Raw genomic sequence first — 15,345 nt, 5'->3', positions numbered from 1 at the left:
TTTTTTAAAAGAAAACATCTTTAATGACTAACTTCAAGAGCCTTTACAATTTGCACTCAAATCAATTTACTGCTGGCAGATAAAACCACGAGGAAAATATACAAGAGACAATACAACCATTCAGTGCCTAGCTACATCTGCTTTAGATGGTATCCTAAGTCATCGACACCAGAGCTGTTACAAGCTTTTGCCAGCTCCAGCAGTCTCCATGGCAGTTCTACAATCTCCATACCTTGATAGCTCAAGAGGAAAACAATATGTGTAAAATACACACACACATAACATATATGCTTTATATGTAATTTTTAAATGAGTGATATTCAGTGATTCAGTGAAATCAAAGACGATGTACAAGTGCATGTAGTGACTCGATAAGGGGTAATGGATTCAAACTGAGAGTAAGTTTACATTAGATATTAGGGAAAAAATTCTTTACTGTGAGAGTGGTGAGGCACCAGAACAGGTTGCCCAGAGAGGCTGTGGATGCCCATCCCTGGAAGTGTTCAAGGCCAGGTTAGATGGGGCTCTGAGCCACCTGGTCTAGTGGTGGCCACATAGGTGACCATGGCAAGGGAACTGAAACCAGATGATCTTTCAGCCCCTTTCCAACCCAAATCATTTTGTGATTCCAAAATTTCATACATGAAGAAAGTGTCTTTCCAAAGCACTGAATGTTCATTATCCTGGTTGACTATTTGTATTGCAGAAATGCTGTCCACACCAAGAACTTCTTATGCCCATGCATGACATGCTTTCATTTACTTTGTTGTGTGTTGTGGAGGCAGAAGCTGACACTTGTTATCACCTCTGAAATGTGCCCTCTCCCAGCACGAAAGCTTACCATCGTACTCCAGACCAAGCAAGTCTAGGTGGAGGACTGCCAGGATTAGTCAGCACTGCTGATGAGAACAACTTGTCAGAAGTGCTGCGTGACTCAGACTGACTTCCACAAGTCCTTCCGCACCATTAAATTTCTGTATTGTCCCTGCACATGTAGAGTAGCAGATGATTAAACACAACCTTATTTCAGGAATCAAGTTAACGAGGCAAGCACCGTGCGATACGAAGGCTTGCTTCACAAAGGCTTCTGCAGTTTCACTGTGACATTCTTCCCACTACCCTGAATTAGCAGGTGTATTTGTTACCTGGCAGCTGTGGGCTGGGAGAAAACCCCCATACTGAAGTCATCTTTAATACACAGCCAGATTAACATAAAACATGAAAAACAACTATTACAAGCTCAGTGCGGGCAACCAGCTGTGAAGTCTGTAGGAACAAATGTAATTTCTGTAACTCGTTACTAATTGCCTTGATACCTTCAATACACCCCCTTTCGCTGGAAATTGTCCAGCAGGCTCTCAGCTATACTCTCATCCTTCAAATACAGACAGGATTTTGGAGTATCGGATTTTGGGAAGGGAAAAGGTCTTGCAATTGATGATGTCTTTCACTGACCAATAGCTACCTGACCCTGAAACGACGTAAGAGCCCATTTTAAGCACTTTCACTCACTGTAACTGCAATTGCAAATCCTGCACACTTACAGGACAATCACAGCATCAAGTCTAATTTGTATCTTTTGCAAAGGAAAACTTCTACCTACTCCAATGATTGGAATCACATTTCCTTTCTCACCCATTTAAATTAAAGGAAATTTAATTTTCTCCATTCAAAAGATAAAGACTGACATCTGAAAACCAGGAATCTATGCAGTGAGATCTCCCACTGCTCCCTCTACTACAGCTCTTTCATTCATCCAGGTTTCTCTACAGCATTGCACCAGAGACTACATTTGTAAGGGCAAAGGAAAAAAAACCCTGAGCTAAATGCAGGATCATGACCCTGGACCTACAGAACAGAGCTTGCCTTGCAAAGGAATTTCTCTGCAGATGCCCATGGGAGACCATCCTGAAGAGAAAGGCCCAGGAGAGCTGGAGGATGTTCAACAACCATCTCTTCCAGGTTTAAGAATGGTCTATGGCTACAACACAGAAAAGCAAGCACAGGCGGCAGAGGGCACGGAATCATGAACCAGGAGATCTGGACTAGACATGAAAAAGCAGCAGACAAGAGGTGGAAGCAAGAGCAGGTAACCTGTGGAGATGCACCATCAAAGCATGCACATGTGGGGTTAGGAAAGACAAAGCTCAAATGAAGTGCAATATGGCAAAGAAGGTGAAGGACAATGGAAAAAAAGATCTAACAGAGAGATCATCAGCAACAGGAAGGAACAGCTGAGTGGGGCAGAGAGGAGCAGCTGACAGGAGATACAGAAAAGGCCAAGGTACTCACTGCCACCTTTGCTTCTGTTGTTACCAGCAAGAACAGCCCCCAGAGATACATAATCTGCACTGTGTCCAGGGTATCAAACCACTGTTAATATCCACACCACCAAAACTACGAAGCTGCCCAAGAAGTGCTGCTTTACTGACAGGACCCCAACCTGCTTCTGCCAATGTGCAACTCATCTGCTTGAATTCCCCTTCCCCCATCAGCGCTTCTCAACCATGGTGTCCTTCCTGACAGGCCTGCACTTGTAGACCCTAGTTGTAAAAACGGGTATTCAGCATATTTTAAGTCAACCTTGCTATGACTTCTGGATGTATAGAATGAAAACTGAACAAATATGTTGCTATGTAATGTGTGTGTCAATGAAGTCTGTAAAGAGGCAAAATTTTCTGCTGTACAAAGTGTTTACAAAAGCATACAACTTCAAAAAAACCCAAATTTATTTTACTGCCAAAATTATTAAACACTAAAAAGACAATCTTGTAGCCTATACATTAGGAATGTAAGTTTTCATGTACAATCAAGAGAACACTTCACTGCAAAAAAGGTGAAAAACTGTGCTTCTAAAACAGTGTCACACAATGAGCTGAAGAATTAAAGTGTGGCAGTTGCTTAAATTCAGATTCTCATGTGAACACAGACATCTACAGACTGATGCAGATATTCCACAGACTTCAGGGAATATCAAATGTGCCCATCTAGTCGTAGAAGTAGAATTATACAAATACAAAAGGCAATATATTATACATCTATATACAGCACTGTAAGCCTCTAACACCAACAAAAGGTATTGGACAATTACATTAGAAATTTCTAGAATTTCTCATAGGAAACCTCCTTAGAGAGAAGTGTGGCTAAAAAAGCTCTATTTCTGTACCTTTCAAATTTATTAGGTAATCAAGGTAATTCAAGACATTTAAATCCATTCAGAAAAATCATTGCAGCTCTGCAGCAAGTGGTTAGAGGTCATACACTTTTTGCACAAATGTTACACGCTCTCAGAACAAAAATAATTCTTCTCAGCCTCAATGAGTTTTGCAAGTGTTGCTGTTCAAAGCCACCCTTGGAAACAGTGCCCTCTGATTTGGAACAGTAAGGTCAGTTATAAACGTCAGCATTGAAACAACTTCTCTTATTACAGTGTGAGATGATTCACTCCTACAGAACATTTTCCCAGAAGAATGGTGCAGCTGTGTATGTTTGGAAGGTATTCATCAGAACTACCCACTCCCAGGCAGACTGTAATATGTGGTGTCTTAATAGGTTTCCTTTACACTGTTAGAAGACATCTACTTCTTTAACAAAGATTTTGCATCTGACAGTCGGAGGTGACTGAATATGGCTCAAACCCCCAGAGTTTAACAATTTTAGAAATACCTGCTTCCTGCCCTATTTCCCCCACCACTCTTCACACCCCTCTCCTAATCCTGCACCATGGATATTTGGACAACAAATAATTCTGCCCTCACTCTGCTCTCTTGTGCCTTTTTTTTTTTTTTTTTTTTAAACTTTTCAATTTTTAAGTAAAGAAAGACGCACAACTCAAAGTTTCTTCAGACTCCATCAGTATGAAGGCGTGATGTCAGCTCACAAAAACACACTCATCACTGGGTAAGTTTCTCCAGAGACCAATGCAAACATGTTTATATGAAGCCACATATGTAGGGACAGAACAATCTTTAGTACCAAGAACCTTTCCTTTTATCCTTTTCTCAAAAAAGAATAAGGACTTATGTTATTTCAGTTGTACCAACATGAGCCTATGTCTTGGGTTCGAGCCAGACCAGCTGGATAAAATAAAAGGAAAAACTAACTTCATTTCAACACCATTTGGCTTGTGGCCAAGATTACTGGAAACATTATGTTACATATCTACACTTTATGGCATTTTAGATACTAATTTGAAATCCTAATTATTTAGAGCTAAATCTTCCCAGTATGATAAATATCTTTTACACCAACACCCAGCTTGAAAGAGTCTACCATGGAGGTAACAAATAATTATTAATTAAATGAAACAAAGCAAAACCAGCAGAATTCTCAAAAATTCTAGCCCCTCAACACTACCTTGCAACTAACACCATAACAACAAATATTTGTCTACTGCAATTTGATTTATCTACTCTTTTAGTTTTATGTCAATTTAAATTACTGCAAATTTTTTCTAATGTGTTCTTTAGATCCTACACTGCAAAAACAGATTAGGAAACTGCTGTGAATTCTGCAGGTTATTTCTTTGCAACATTTAGATCGAATTTCAAGGGAAGGAAGAGCTCTACATTCAGTGTGTGTAGAGATAGCCAATGGCTACCATCAGCTGCCTAACACCCACCCTGCTGCTGCTCTTGGTTATGCATGTCCAGCAGCCAGATGCATTAGTCAATGTGAAACAAATCTCCTGTCTAATGTGTATTGCAGAAAAGCCTATAAAAACGAGACTAGATTTTCTGCTGTAAAAAATACTTACAAAAACAACCTCAAAGAACCAGTTTTTCTCACTGGCCAAAGTACTAAAAACTAAACAGGGCAAATTTGTAGTTTATCCATTAGGAATGTAAGTTTTTGTGTAAAATTAGAAAAATACTTTGCTATAAAAAGATGAAGTACTGCATTACTAGAATAGAACAGTGTCACACAACAAAATGAAGAATGAGAAAATGGCATTTTCCCTTAAACTCAGGTGTTCAGGTATATATAAACATCTACAGACTGAGGGGATTATTCTGCATACTTTGGTGAATTCTCAGGAATGTATACATCTAGCCTGTGGTCTTATTAGTACAACTATACAACTTACTTTTTTTTTCACTGATTAACCAGCTTATTAATTGCTATGAACTTCAATAACATTAGCTGTTTAAAAGTTACTTGTGCTTCAGTTAAAGACAAAAGTATCTAAAACTTATCTCCAAGCAAATGGGAAAATCTACCAAAATTTTAGTGTTTGTTTTTTTACAATGTTCTTGACAATAATGGATTAACAGCTGCAGAACTCTGGACATTTGGGAGCAACTATGCCTTAGGTCTTCATCCTACTTCTCCACTCATAATAATATATTATCTGTTCATCAGCTAATAACTGCAACTGGAGTGGTTTTGTTAGCAACTGCTTCTTCAGATTTCTGCCTAAGAAGTTTTCACGTCCATTTTTAATTAAAATCTTAACATTATAAAAGTTGTTGTCAAACTCACTGAAGGTTAATGGTTAGGTAAAACCTTGAACAGGTTGCTGGTTTAGAATTTCAAACTAGAAAAATAATAGATATAAAAAACCCTAGGAATTACACTGCTAGTTATATTTACATTATAGTTCCCCTTTGTGCTTGCAAGTTACTGAAAGTACACATCCTTTGGTAGTATTCTCTTTGTCTCAAGCACAAAATTCATGTTAAGCACATTCACACCCCTGATTTGCTTGAGTCAGTGCAAAGGGCTTGTATTTCCACATCACAGTAGTACACAAGCACATCTCCTCCCAACAGGCAATAAAAATACTGATGACTGACTTCTCACTGAGTAGTTTTGAAACTGATATTTAAGAATCCTCAAGAAACAGTATGCCACATAATTTTTAAGTCTAAAGAGTGACTATTACAGCAATTGATAATAACTCCCAGCCACAAGCACTGCTGCTGTATTAATTTAGGCCCAGTTTTGAAGACATATAGGTAAACCAAAATGCATCTAAAATTCCACAGGCATAAAGAAGTACGAACATTGCTACATGTACTAACTACCAATACAAAAGCCACCAGAACATCAAACACTGAAGTGATGCTTCTAGTTTAACCTCATATGTAAGCATAGCTTACATCTAAGACAATGTTTGTTCTTACAGTGCTCTTCCAAAATTGCATGACAATACCGCAAGACTCCTCCTAAAAAACCCCTGAGTAATTGCAGTTTTGCCTATGCCAAATGGAAGACAAAAAGTAAAATCTGGGAGAGACACTCTGCTTGTTCCCACATTGTACATCTTTAAGAAGCCACACACCTTGGTCAGTGACAACCAACCAATTAATGCTTGCTTGCTCAGCCAGTGAAGGTATACATTTTCATGAAGCTGTAAAGCTATCAGAAGCTGATTCAAAGTAATTGTAACTGCTGTCTATTCACTATTACTGTCAAACATGAGCCAAGTAAGAATTTATGGGTTTGAGACTTAAGGAAGTAATGTATGGCATATTAAGAGCTTAATGTACCAATATCAGGATAGTCTCAGTAACTTATTTTTTATACTGGCCAATTTAATATCAATCTGTTGACAAAGTTATGCTAATACTAGGAGGTCGCTGCTGATTAGGTTGTTTGTTTAAAATAGGCAGATCTGTTCTTTCTGTTCCATATATCAGTTTTTCCTCCTGAAGACTGCACGCTGAAAACCTGTTTGCTTCTGTACCAGAGACACCACCACGATTATTTGGAACTGGGACACCACTGACCTGTTCAAAGGATTTACTAAACACAGTAGTGGTCGTTCTGGCCAGGCTATGGCTGCCAGGCTTAGGCAGGGACTGGCTGGTTGTCAGTGTCAGTCTCTTCAGAGAGACAAGCTCTAGATTCTCACTCATGGCTCTCTGAGTTTGTTTCCGTGATAAATGCTCTCTGCAGGCTTCCCCCTCCTTTCCTCCAGGTTTGCTTCCTCCAGACCTTCGTTGGCTCTTCCCTAAGAGGTTCTTGCTGCTCGGGGTGCTGCTGTTAGATAGGGCAGACTGACTCGTACCAGAAGTAGCCCTAGAGTAAAATCCTTCATCCGTTTCAGATACTTCTATCAGTTCTTCTTCAATTGCTAAATCAGAATTATCTGCATGGTAGAAATAGAAATAAAAAATTAGCAATTGACCATCTCACGTTCATTGATTTTACATATCGTTCAATTTTGATATTTATAAGCAAGAAGCCATAAAGCAGTAGAACAGAGAACAGAATGCAATGCTTACCCATTCCATGATATTTGGAATTAAGGTTCACTAGGATATAGAGTTACAGCAAGTAATGCTGCATTAGCTACATCAAAAAGCATGCCCCCAATCTCATTTTGTTGTGATTTTGAAGGAAAAAAAAAATGCAGTCTTGTTAATTCATGCAGGAAATCAGAAATTTAGACATTAGAAAATACCATACAGAACAACAAAAAAAGTGTAAATCTTATTTTGAGCAAGTGATCCACTACAGGATTTGGCAAAGCTTGTTAATTACAGAGGTATCTGATCAATGCCCCAGGATACCCAATACGGCACCTGCATGTTTAGCAAACCAAGAATGCTTTTAGGACTGAAAGGTCACTTTCTGCATCACAGGTCTGGTGGTAAGAGTTGGAAACTCAAGCACAACATGAGATCTCCAGTATACCATGAAAGGTAGAATTTGGGAAATCTGAGTTACATAGCAAGGAACTTTTAACATCCACTTTGATGGACTTTTCCTACCATTTATCACTGGATTTTGTAAAGTTACATAAATATGCTTAATAAACTCAAAGGTATGTTGAGTCTCAGTGCATTTTCTCCAGATTAAATACATCTACTTGTATGTATGTCATTATCGTGTGTGGCACAGACAAAGCTGTGTGCAATACATGCAACTGTGTTATTACACATGCAAATCTATTAACTGCATACTTTAATTCTCAGAACATGCAGCAGTGACCCTTTCAATCAACAGCGGTACCTTAGAGTGCAGCTACAAGTGCTCTGCTAAAACTGCACTCTGCCAGATGAGTTTATTCCATCCTCCATCATTTTTCTTACAGATTTTTGCCTCCTGATTTCTGGCATGCCTTTGCTGTCAGTTCTAGGATCTGTAGCTGTTTCCTGTACTCCCTGTAAATGCTGAACATCATTGTCTGCTAGAGCTCTGCTCTTTTCCCCATTCCCGGTCCTCTCTCCAGCCACACTTGTGACACTAATCTCAGGTATGATAAAGTTGCCCAACTCAGTAGCATCATTACCATTCTCTGGTTGTTCTAGAATTAAAGATGGATAAGAAAAAAAAACAACAAAAACAAAAGATGTCTGAAACAAAACATGAAACAAAAGCCAATAGATACAGATGACTTAAGCATTACAAATTAAAGCAGATGTACACATATTAACCTCTTGTTAATTAGCAACATTAGCAAGTATGGAATTTTGCTTCATTTCTAAAATGGCAGTCTTTAATCTTCCAGTTATTGGTCTGCGCCACATACTGGAAAGGCCCACGCTTGATCTTTCAAAACTGAAATTTCTGAGGATCATGAAACAGATTATCAGAAACCAAAGAACAGTTCATAATTGCCTTTTATTACTACATTCTCTGTATTACCATGTTAGAGTGAAACTTACTTTTACAATGAAATTTTACAACTTCATATATTACTGTTCAAGACTAGAAATTCTACACATAAAATGTCATGATGCTGCACCTTGGTCACCTTGAAAACAGTGAAACAACGAAGCCAACTCAAGCACACTTTGATTTCCATTTTCTTCCTTCATTTCAAAAAACTATTTTCAATCAGAAAGGTATTTCTGGATACCCCAGAAAAACTAGTGGAGAAGAGCACTGTGGCACAGAAACTTGACAAGACTAAAATGCATTAAAAGCACGGCTCAGAATAAAGCTCAAATGAGTCCCTGTTTTAGTCATAGTGCAGCTCTTTCAGACCAGAGGATGAAGTAAGGACCACCCAGACAACACTGCACCAGTCTGCTACTGCACATGGCAGAAGCTGGCAGCACATTGAACCGACAGTGTGAAGTCCAAAACCAGAGGAATTCACAATGAGATGATTTTTCACAGAGGCAGCTCTAATGCTCTTTAATTCAAGGGGATCCCCTCTTCCTCCTGCCCCCCACTGAAGACTCTTGTGCAGGCACAGTGTACATCTAGGCCAGGTGGCTCCAGCACTGGGCTTTTCACTACCATTTGTGCTGTCTGCACTGATCACAGCTGAGCCAGAAGGTTATTCTGGCAGGGATGGACATCAGTGTCCCCTGTGTAAGAGCTATCCCTTATTTCACCTGAAAATTCTCATCATCATAAGTCTTTCTAACTAATCAATAATCGATGAAAGTATCTATTTAACAAGCTGCACCATCCAAAGGAAATGGCATTGATAACTGATACTATTCCCCACGAAATTCCTAATATTTAGGAGGAAACTCAAAACTGAATCATTGACCTGTAATTTTCTGCAAAAGTCTTCTATTTTCAGAGGTAAAGAGTGAACAAAGAGCAAAGACAAAGAGTACCATGTACATGCAATAGTAATAACAATAAATAAACAACTGTGATAATGATACCACTATCAAATACAGCCTTTTTTTCCTAAAAACACAGGAGCAGAAAGGTTAGTGAGAAGACCAATGCTCTGATTGGCCTCAGTGCTCTAACTTCACTGGAGTGAGGAACTTGTGCCTCTCCAATGGCACTCTTTGAAACTCCTTCCTGCTGTCCCAGAGAGAAAAGGACAGAGCAGAGCTTAATTGTCAGAAAAGCACTAATTATCCAATTTCAATGAAAAAAGACTCAAAAGTACACAGCAGAAATCAGAAAGACAGAGAAAGATTTTTTTTTAAAAGATCCTGTATCAAAGCAATACCCAGTTACTGTTATTTGGTGGTGTGCATTTCTAAATGTAACATCCAGCTGTGATATCAGCACTTTACCCAATCTTGCTGCATTTCCACAGCTGAGTAACCATTACTACAATGAACTGCGGAAAAAAAAACCCCAAAAAGTTAAAAGAGTTTTACTCATTACTATTACGTCTAAAGGAAATATACCTTTCTCTGAATTTAACTGACTACAGGAAGAAACTAATGGAAAAAATGGGACACTGGGTATCTCAACTCCCATTAACACTGTCTCCCATGGCATCTACAGTCTTGGGGCAGGGATAAGACTACACAAACCACACCCTTCATAGCAGCACAACCTCCTCATTTTACAGCTTTTAAGGACACCCAAACCAAACCTTCAGCTTCATAGTGCTTGGTGGTGAAGATGATACTGCGTTCAAGCTGGACAGCTCTGGGAGTCTAGTCTTTGAGAGAGAGCTATTAATACCCACTGCACAAGGTAATGTAACAAAAGAGAAAACCAAGGACACTGCTGAACAGTGGAGAGGTGAAAATGAATAATTATGTCAGTTTGATTGTTAGCATAGATATGCCCACAGCAGTTGAAGGAAAATGTATTTGGTGTCACACTTCTGAATGCTTTGAGTAGTACAACCAAGCTTGATACATGCATTTCACATTTACTAACTGCTACAACTTAATTCAAAGTTATTGTCTACCTTATTATGGTTGCCCAGATCATTTACCTCAGACTGCACAGGCAAACTGCCCATTCAGATTGTGATTCAATTTTAACCCCCACAAGCTCAGGCTGCATGTCCTGTACAGCTGTGTTAGCATATTTAATTAGCCATAAAAGCACCAGGCTCATACCCCAAGATTAGCATTAACTTCAGATACTTGCAAGTTACAATTATTTCAGGAATTAATACTGTTAAAAAAGTTAAAAAGTAAGAAAATTCCCTCCACAGAGAGAATTCAAAGACTAGTGTTTCTACATCTTGTGTAATACATGAAAGTCAATTTCTGCAGTGGAGAAAAAAGTCACTTCTTGTCCTTCTTCACTAGTTAATGTCTTTGTTCTTGTGTTATGTATCTTACCAACATCTGGTCAGCTCTTCTCGGTCTGATACATCAGAGTATTTCCCTTACACACACCTCCACACACAAGAGCTAATGCTCCCCTTCAGGTGATAATTTATAGGCAATCCAATCCAATAACAGTATAATTTGTTGCTAAGTAGTGGCTAGTATCAGCTCACTCCATAAACACTACCCATTTGTGAATAGATGGATCCATTTTGCAACTCACCCTCATCTTTAGAACTTCTAAAGTACCTATCTGTGAAGTCCAAATTCACATTACTAATTGAATTTAAAAAGTCCTTCTATGTAACTGCTCCTAATGAACAAATTACAAGTTAAGTATCACAAGAAAATTCAATGTTAAGTCAATCTTTATACAAAACTGACTTCAACCTAGACTTGTAGCAAAGGCTAGCAAGACCTAATGTCTGAAAGCTTTTGTAGCAAAATTAATTCTTTAAAACATAAAGAAAATAAAGCCCATGCTTCTCAGCTGAAATGTGATTCACTGGGGTTCTTCTGTTTCATTTTACACACATAATTAGTGATTGAAAATTGCTGCCCTTGCTTCCCCAAGAGACAATTTCCTTCATCAGGTCTCCCATTCCACATAATGTATAACATCAAATACCTCTCAGCTGTCTCCTCTGACCTCCAAATCCATTTATACTAATTTTTATTATAATGAAAATAAAAATAATCCCACAAATACATTTTTCCTCTTACACTGTGAGAGAGAGAAAAATGGTCAAGAGGTACAAGTTTGTCATCTAATTTCTACCAATTCCAGTATTCATTTTAATTTGAATAAGCATTCATAAGCACAAGCCTTGTTATTCTTTCTGCATGCCAGTCTTGGAGATGTATTTCATATCTTTGTTTCCTCAGGAATTGTGTGGCACTGAATTAGGTTAGTAGGAATTTTGAAAAAATGAGAGCATCCCTCTGACTTTAAAAAGGCTGTCCAAGTCACAAAGAAAAGTTTTGTTAGGATTTTATAATGAGAATTTTGAAGAGATTAGCTGAAGTGATTTTTGCATGGAATATTTACCATTTAAAACAACTCAATTGACAATCACTTAGCTAGATACCACAGATTCAGCTTTGGACTCTAAATTGGCCTAATGTTTGCACAGCCTTCAAATTTACAATTAGTCCCACAATCTGCCACACATTCCACTCCAACCAACCTTACACCAAGTGATTTTCTTCTTCTTCATTAAACCCTGTACTGTTGAGACAAATCCAACTTTTTCACAGAAACTCAAACAAAATGTTGACATGAGCTGTTTTGAAAAAGTTCTTTCTCTTTCAATCTTCACCCCTGAACACCGACTACTCACTCCTTGCTTGGATTGCACTAACTAGATTATTGCTGTTTCTCTCAACTTGTCCCACCTTATAAGATTCTCATATAACACAGCATTCCACTCCACTTCTGAGCTCAACTGGTATTCTCATTTCCCTTTCACCTTACTGTTATCTGCTGCCGGGCACACTTGTCCCACACCTTTTTCCTTGAACTTCACCAAGCCACACACCCTGCAAGGAGGCAATATCTGTAAAAACTTCTCTATTTCAGTATTTGCTGAAAATTTTGCATTCTTATAAGGATCCATTTTTGCAATGAGTGTTTGCATCCAACACTCATTTTGTACCACTCATTTTGTGAGCTCCTGTATCTTCTCCTGTAAACACAAAGGGAATGTTTATTTAATACACTTTCAATTTCTCTGGATGACCTAGCACTCATTATCCTTGATCTGTGTTACCCTCCACCATCTCAACTGAACAAGCATCAAAACCGCTCAAAAATAATAGCTAACAAAATTGCCAAGCTTCAGAGGACATTTGTCCATTCAAAAGCTAAGATATCATATTGTTTTCTTGCATCTGGTCAATAATCTATGCTTAATATCTCAAAGGCTGATGAAAGAAAAATAAAATGGTCCTTAGCAGCCTTGAGATGTCAGTAACGACCCGCTACTCCATCTCACTAAAGACACTAGTGTTTTGCTCCTCAAGTTTGTCTGACAGTTTTAAGTACTTTTTAATCAATTGAAATGAAGTTTGGTTATTTTACCTTTCTTCTCTGTCCTTCACCCCCTCTGGCAGCTTACTGTTGGTACCACTACCACAAATGTGTTCTACCAGCAAGTGTTTCTCAACACTTACCTGAATTACCTCTGAGCCAATTTCTGACAAGTAATTCAGCAAAATTTTTCTAACTGAACTGTCCATACACTACAAAAGCTCACTTAGTACACATCATACAGAAATTTTAATGGTACTACAAAATCTTCAGGGAACCTATTTGAAAAGCACACTTATCTACACTCATACTCTTAATCTGTTACTAGGATTACAATCCCAACAGAACAATTTGCAATTCTGATCGCTGGTCCAGGGGCTCTTCCCTCACCTGAAGATGGCAAAGGTGGAAAAATACAACATTTAGACTCACAGAATCTCTTGTTGGTACTGCTACTTCTGCAGTACATTTGGCACCATTTTTCCTACTTTTCAGCCCAGACTTGTGTTCTGCTTTGTGGAAGCCCTTATACTAGTTTGCCCAAATATACAGGCTTTGGCTGGAACAGAGACTATTTTCTTCACAGTAGCTGGTGTGGGGCTGTGTTTGGGATTTGGGGTGGAAATGGTGTTGGTATTTTTTGATACAGGGGTATTTTTCTTGCTGCCAAGCAGTGCTTGCACAGACCCAAGGCCTTTTCTGCTCCTCACCCCACCATGTGAGCAGGCTGGGGGTGCACAAAAAGCTGGGAGGGGACACAGCTGGGACCCACAGCTGCCCCCAGCTGACCCAAGGGCTATCCCAGACCATTAACACCATACTCAGTATACAAAGCTGGGGGAAGAAGAAGGAAGAGGGAGATACTTGGTGTTTGTCCTCCCTAGAAACTGTTAGGCATGATGGAGCTCTGCTTTCCTGGGCATGGCTGAACTCCTGCCTGCCCATGGGAAGCTGTGAATGAATTCCCTCTTTTGCTTTGCTTATGTGCACACCTTTGGCTTTATCTCATGAACCAGGTTTATTTCAACAAGATTTCTCACTTTTACTCTTCCAGTTCTCTCCCCAATCCCACTGTGGGGAGTGCCTAAGCAGCTCTATGGGCCTTACTGATTGTGTGGGCTTAAACCACAACACCAAAACATGTTAGTTCATCCTCCTATCCTTAAATCCAACTTTTATTTAAGTACTTTGAGACACATGAGGATCTGTGGTAAAGTTGTTAAATACTTATTTTGCTTCAGGTACTAGAAACTGCTTTTCAGAAGAAAGCAGGAACATCATTTTCTACAGGAGCAGTAATTGTGTACACCTCCCTTTAACAAAAAGGGTTTGTGAGTGCTGTGGGGTTTTTTAAAGCATAGTTAAGGAAATAAAGAATATACTTCATCTGAATTGTGTTGAGATTCCCATTCACCAGACAAGAAAATAAAAAATTGCTGCTTGCCTATAAGCCATGAATATGTGAAATAATAGAATTCTCAATATTATTTTAAAAACATGGAAAAAGCTAAGAATTCATTGCAAAATGTGTCTCTTACCATGCCTTTTCCATCTATGCCCTCTTATAGACATGCTAGTCACAGCATTTCTTGATATTCTGGATGAAGTAGGTGTAATTTCAACCTGAATGCATCTTGTACCTTCTTTACTAGATTTCATGGCACCCTGAGGCAGTGAAGCTTTTATTGCATTAGCAACCTAGAACAGAAGAGATACACTCAAGTTTTTGTCACAAAAGTACAAATTTTAGAAGAATTCTGTCGGGGGTTCTTACTATTTCAAGAAGAATACTGTGTACAATTCCAATTTATGGTCAAAAAGCACACCACCCTTTTGCATGGTCTGTAAAATATGCTGGCTGCAATTAGCTCTCAGAACTTACACTTGCCACTTTCTTAAAACAAAGTTCCCAGTTTCAAGATGTGGCTATTTCTTCAGAGTTCTGCTGTACTGTTATCTTAGTTCTGAAGACTTAGAGTGTTCTACTGGAAAGAGTTTGGTCACAAGGGAACATGACACCAGGACTTAGTACAATGAAAAGCCCTGTGTAGTGTGTGCACTTACAGAGCTGTTTGCACAAGCACACACACAGATTTAGGTTCCTGCTATCATCTTGCACGATGCATGCTTACAGCAAGGATTTCCCAGGCTAAAAATTCTACTCAACAGACTGTTGAAATAAAACACCTACCAGCAGAGGTTCTGGATACAGTTCAAGCTGAGCTCTGTACAAAACATCATCCATAGCTTTACGAGCCAGATCCCACTCTCCATTATAACTGCAAAGGTAAAATTATATGATAATAAGCATCTATGTCAACAGAAGAACCTTCCTGGTCACATAACCCTCACAGCTCTGGTGCTCCTTGAGAG

The 15,345-nt window shown here is 38.9% G+C and overlaps 1 protein-coding gene across 7 annotated transcripts in view; it reads right to left on the bottom strand.

Moving 5' to 3' along the window:
* HYCC1 (hyccin PI4KA lipid kinase complex subunit 1) overlaps positions 1–15,345 on the bottom strand; it is a 45,888-nt gene continuing 30,543 nt past the window's right edge. For 4 of the 7 annotated variants that reach the window (XM_063410659.1, XM_063410650.1, XM_063410665.1 and 1 more), the window contains exons 9-11: positions 15,164–15,251; positions 14,511–14,670; positions 1–7,093 (exon numbers count right to left, since the gene is read on the bottom strand). In XM_063410659.1, coding sequence (XP_063266729.1) covers positions 6,543–7,093; positions 14,511–14,670; positions 15,164–15,251 — 799 coding nt within the window. In that variant the 3' untranslated portion in view covers positions 1–6,542. Of the gene's footprint in view, positions 7,094–7,959; positions 8,255–14,510; positions 14,671–15,163; positions 15,252–15,345 lie in introns of all 7 variants that reach the window. The other 3 variants (XM_063410680.1, XM_063410697.1, XM_063410688.1) reach the window with 3 other exon arrangements.

This window comes from Prinia subflava, chromosome 1, assembly GCF_021018805.1.
Source record: "Prinia subflava isolate CZ2003 ecotype Zambia chromosome 1, Cam_Psub_1.2, whole genome shotgun sequence".
Classification (NCBI taxonomy): Eukaryota; Metazoa; Chordata; class Aves; order Passeriformes; family Cisticolidae; genus Prinia; species Prinia subflava.
Note: the sequence above shows the minus strand (reverse complement) of the source record. Positions and strands in the feature narration are given on the sequence as shown.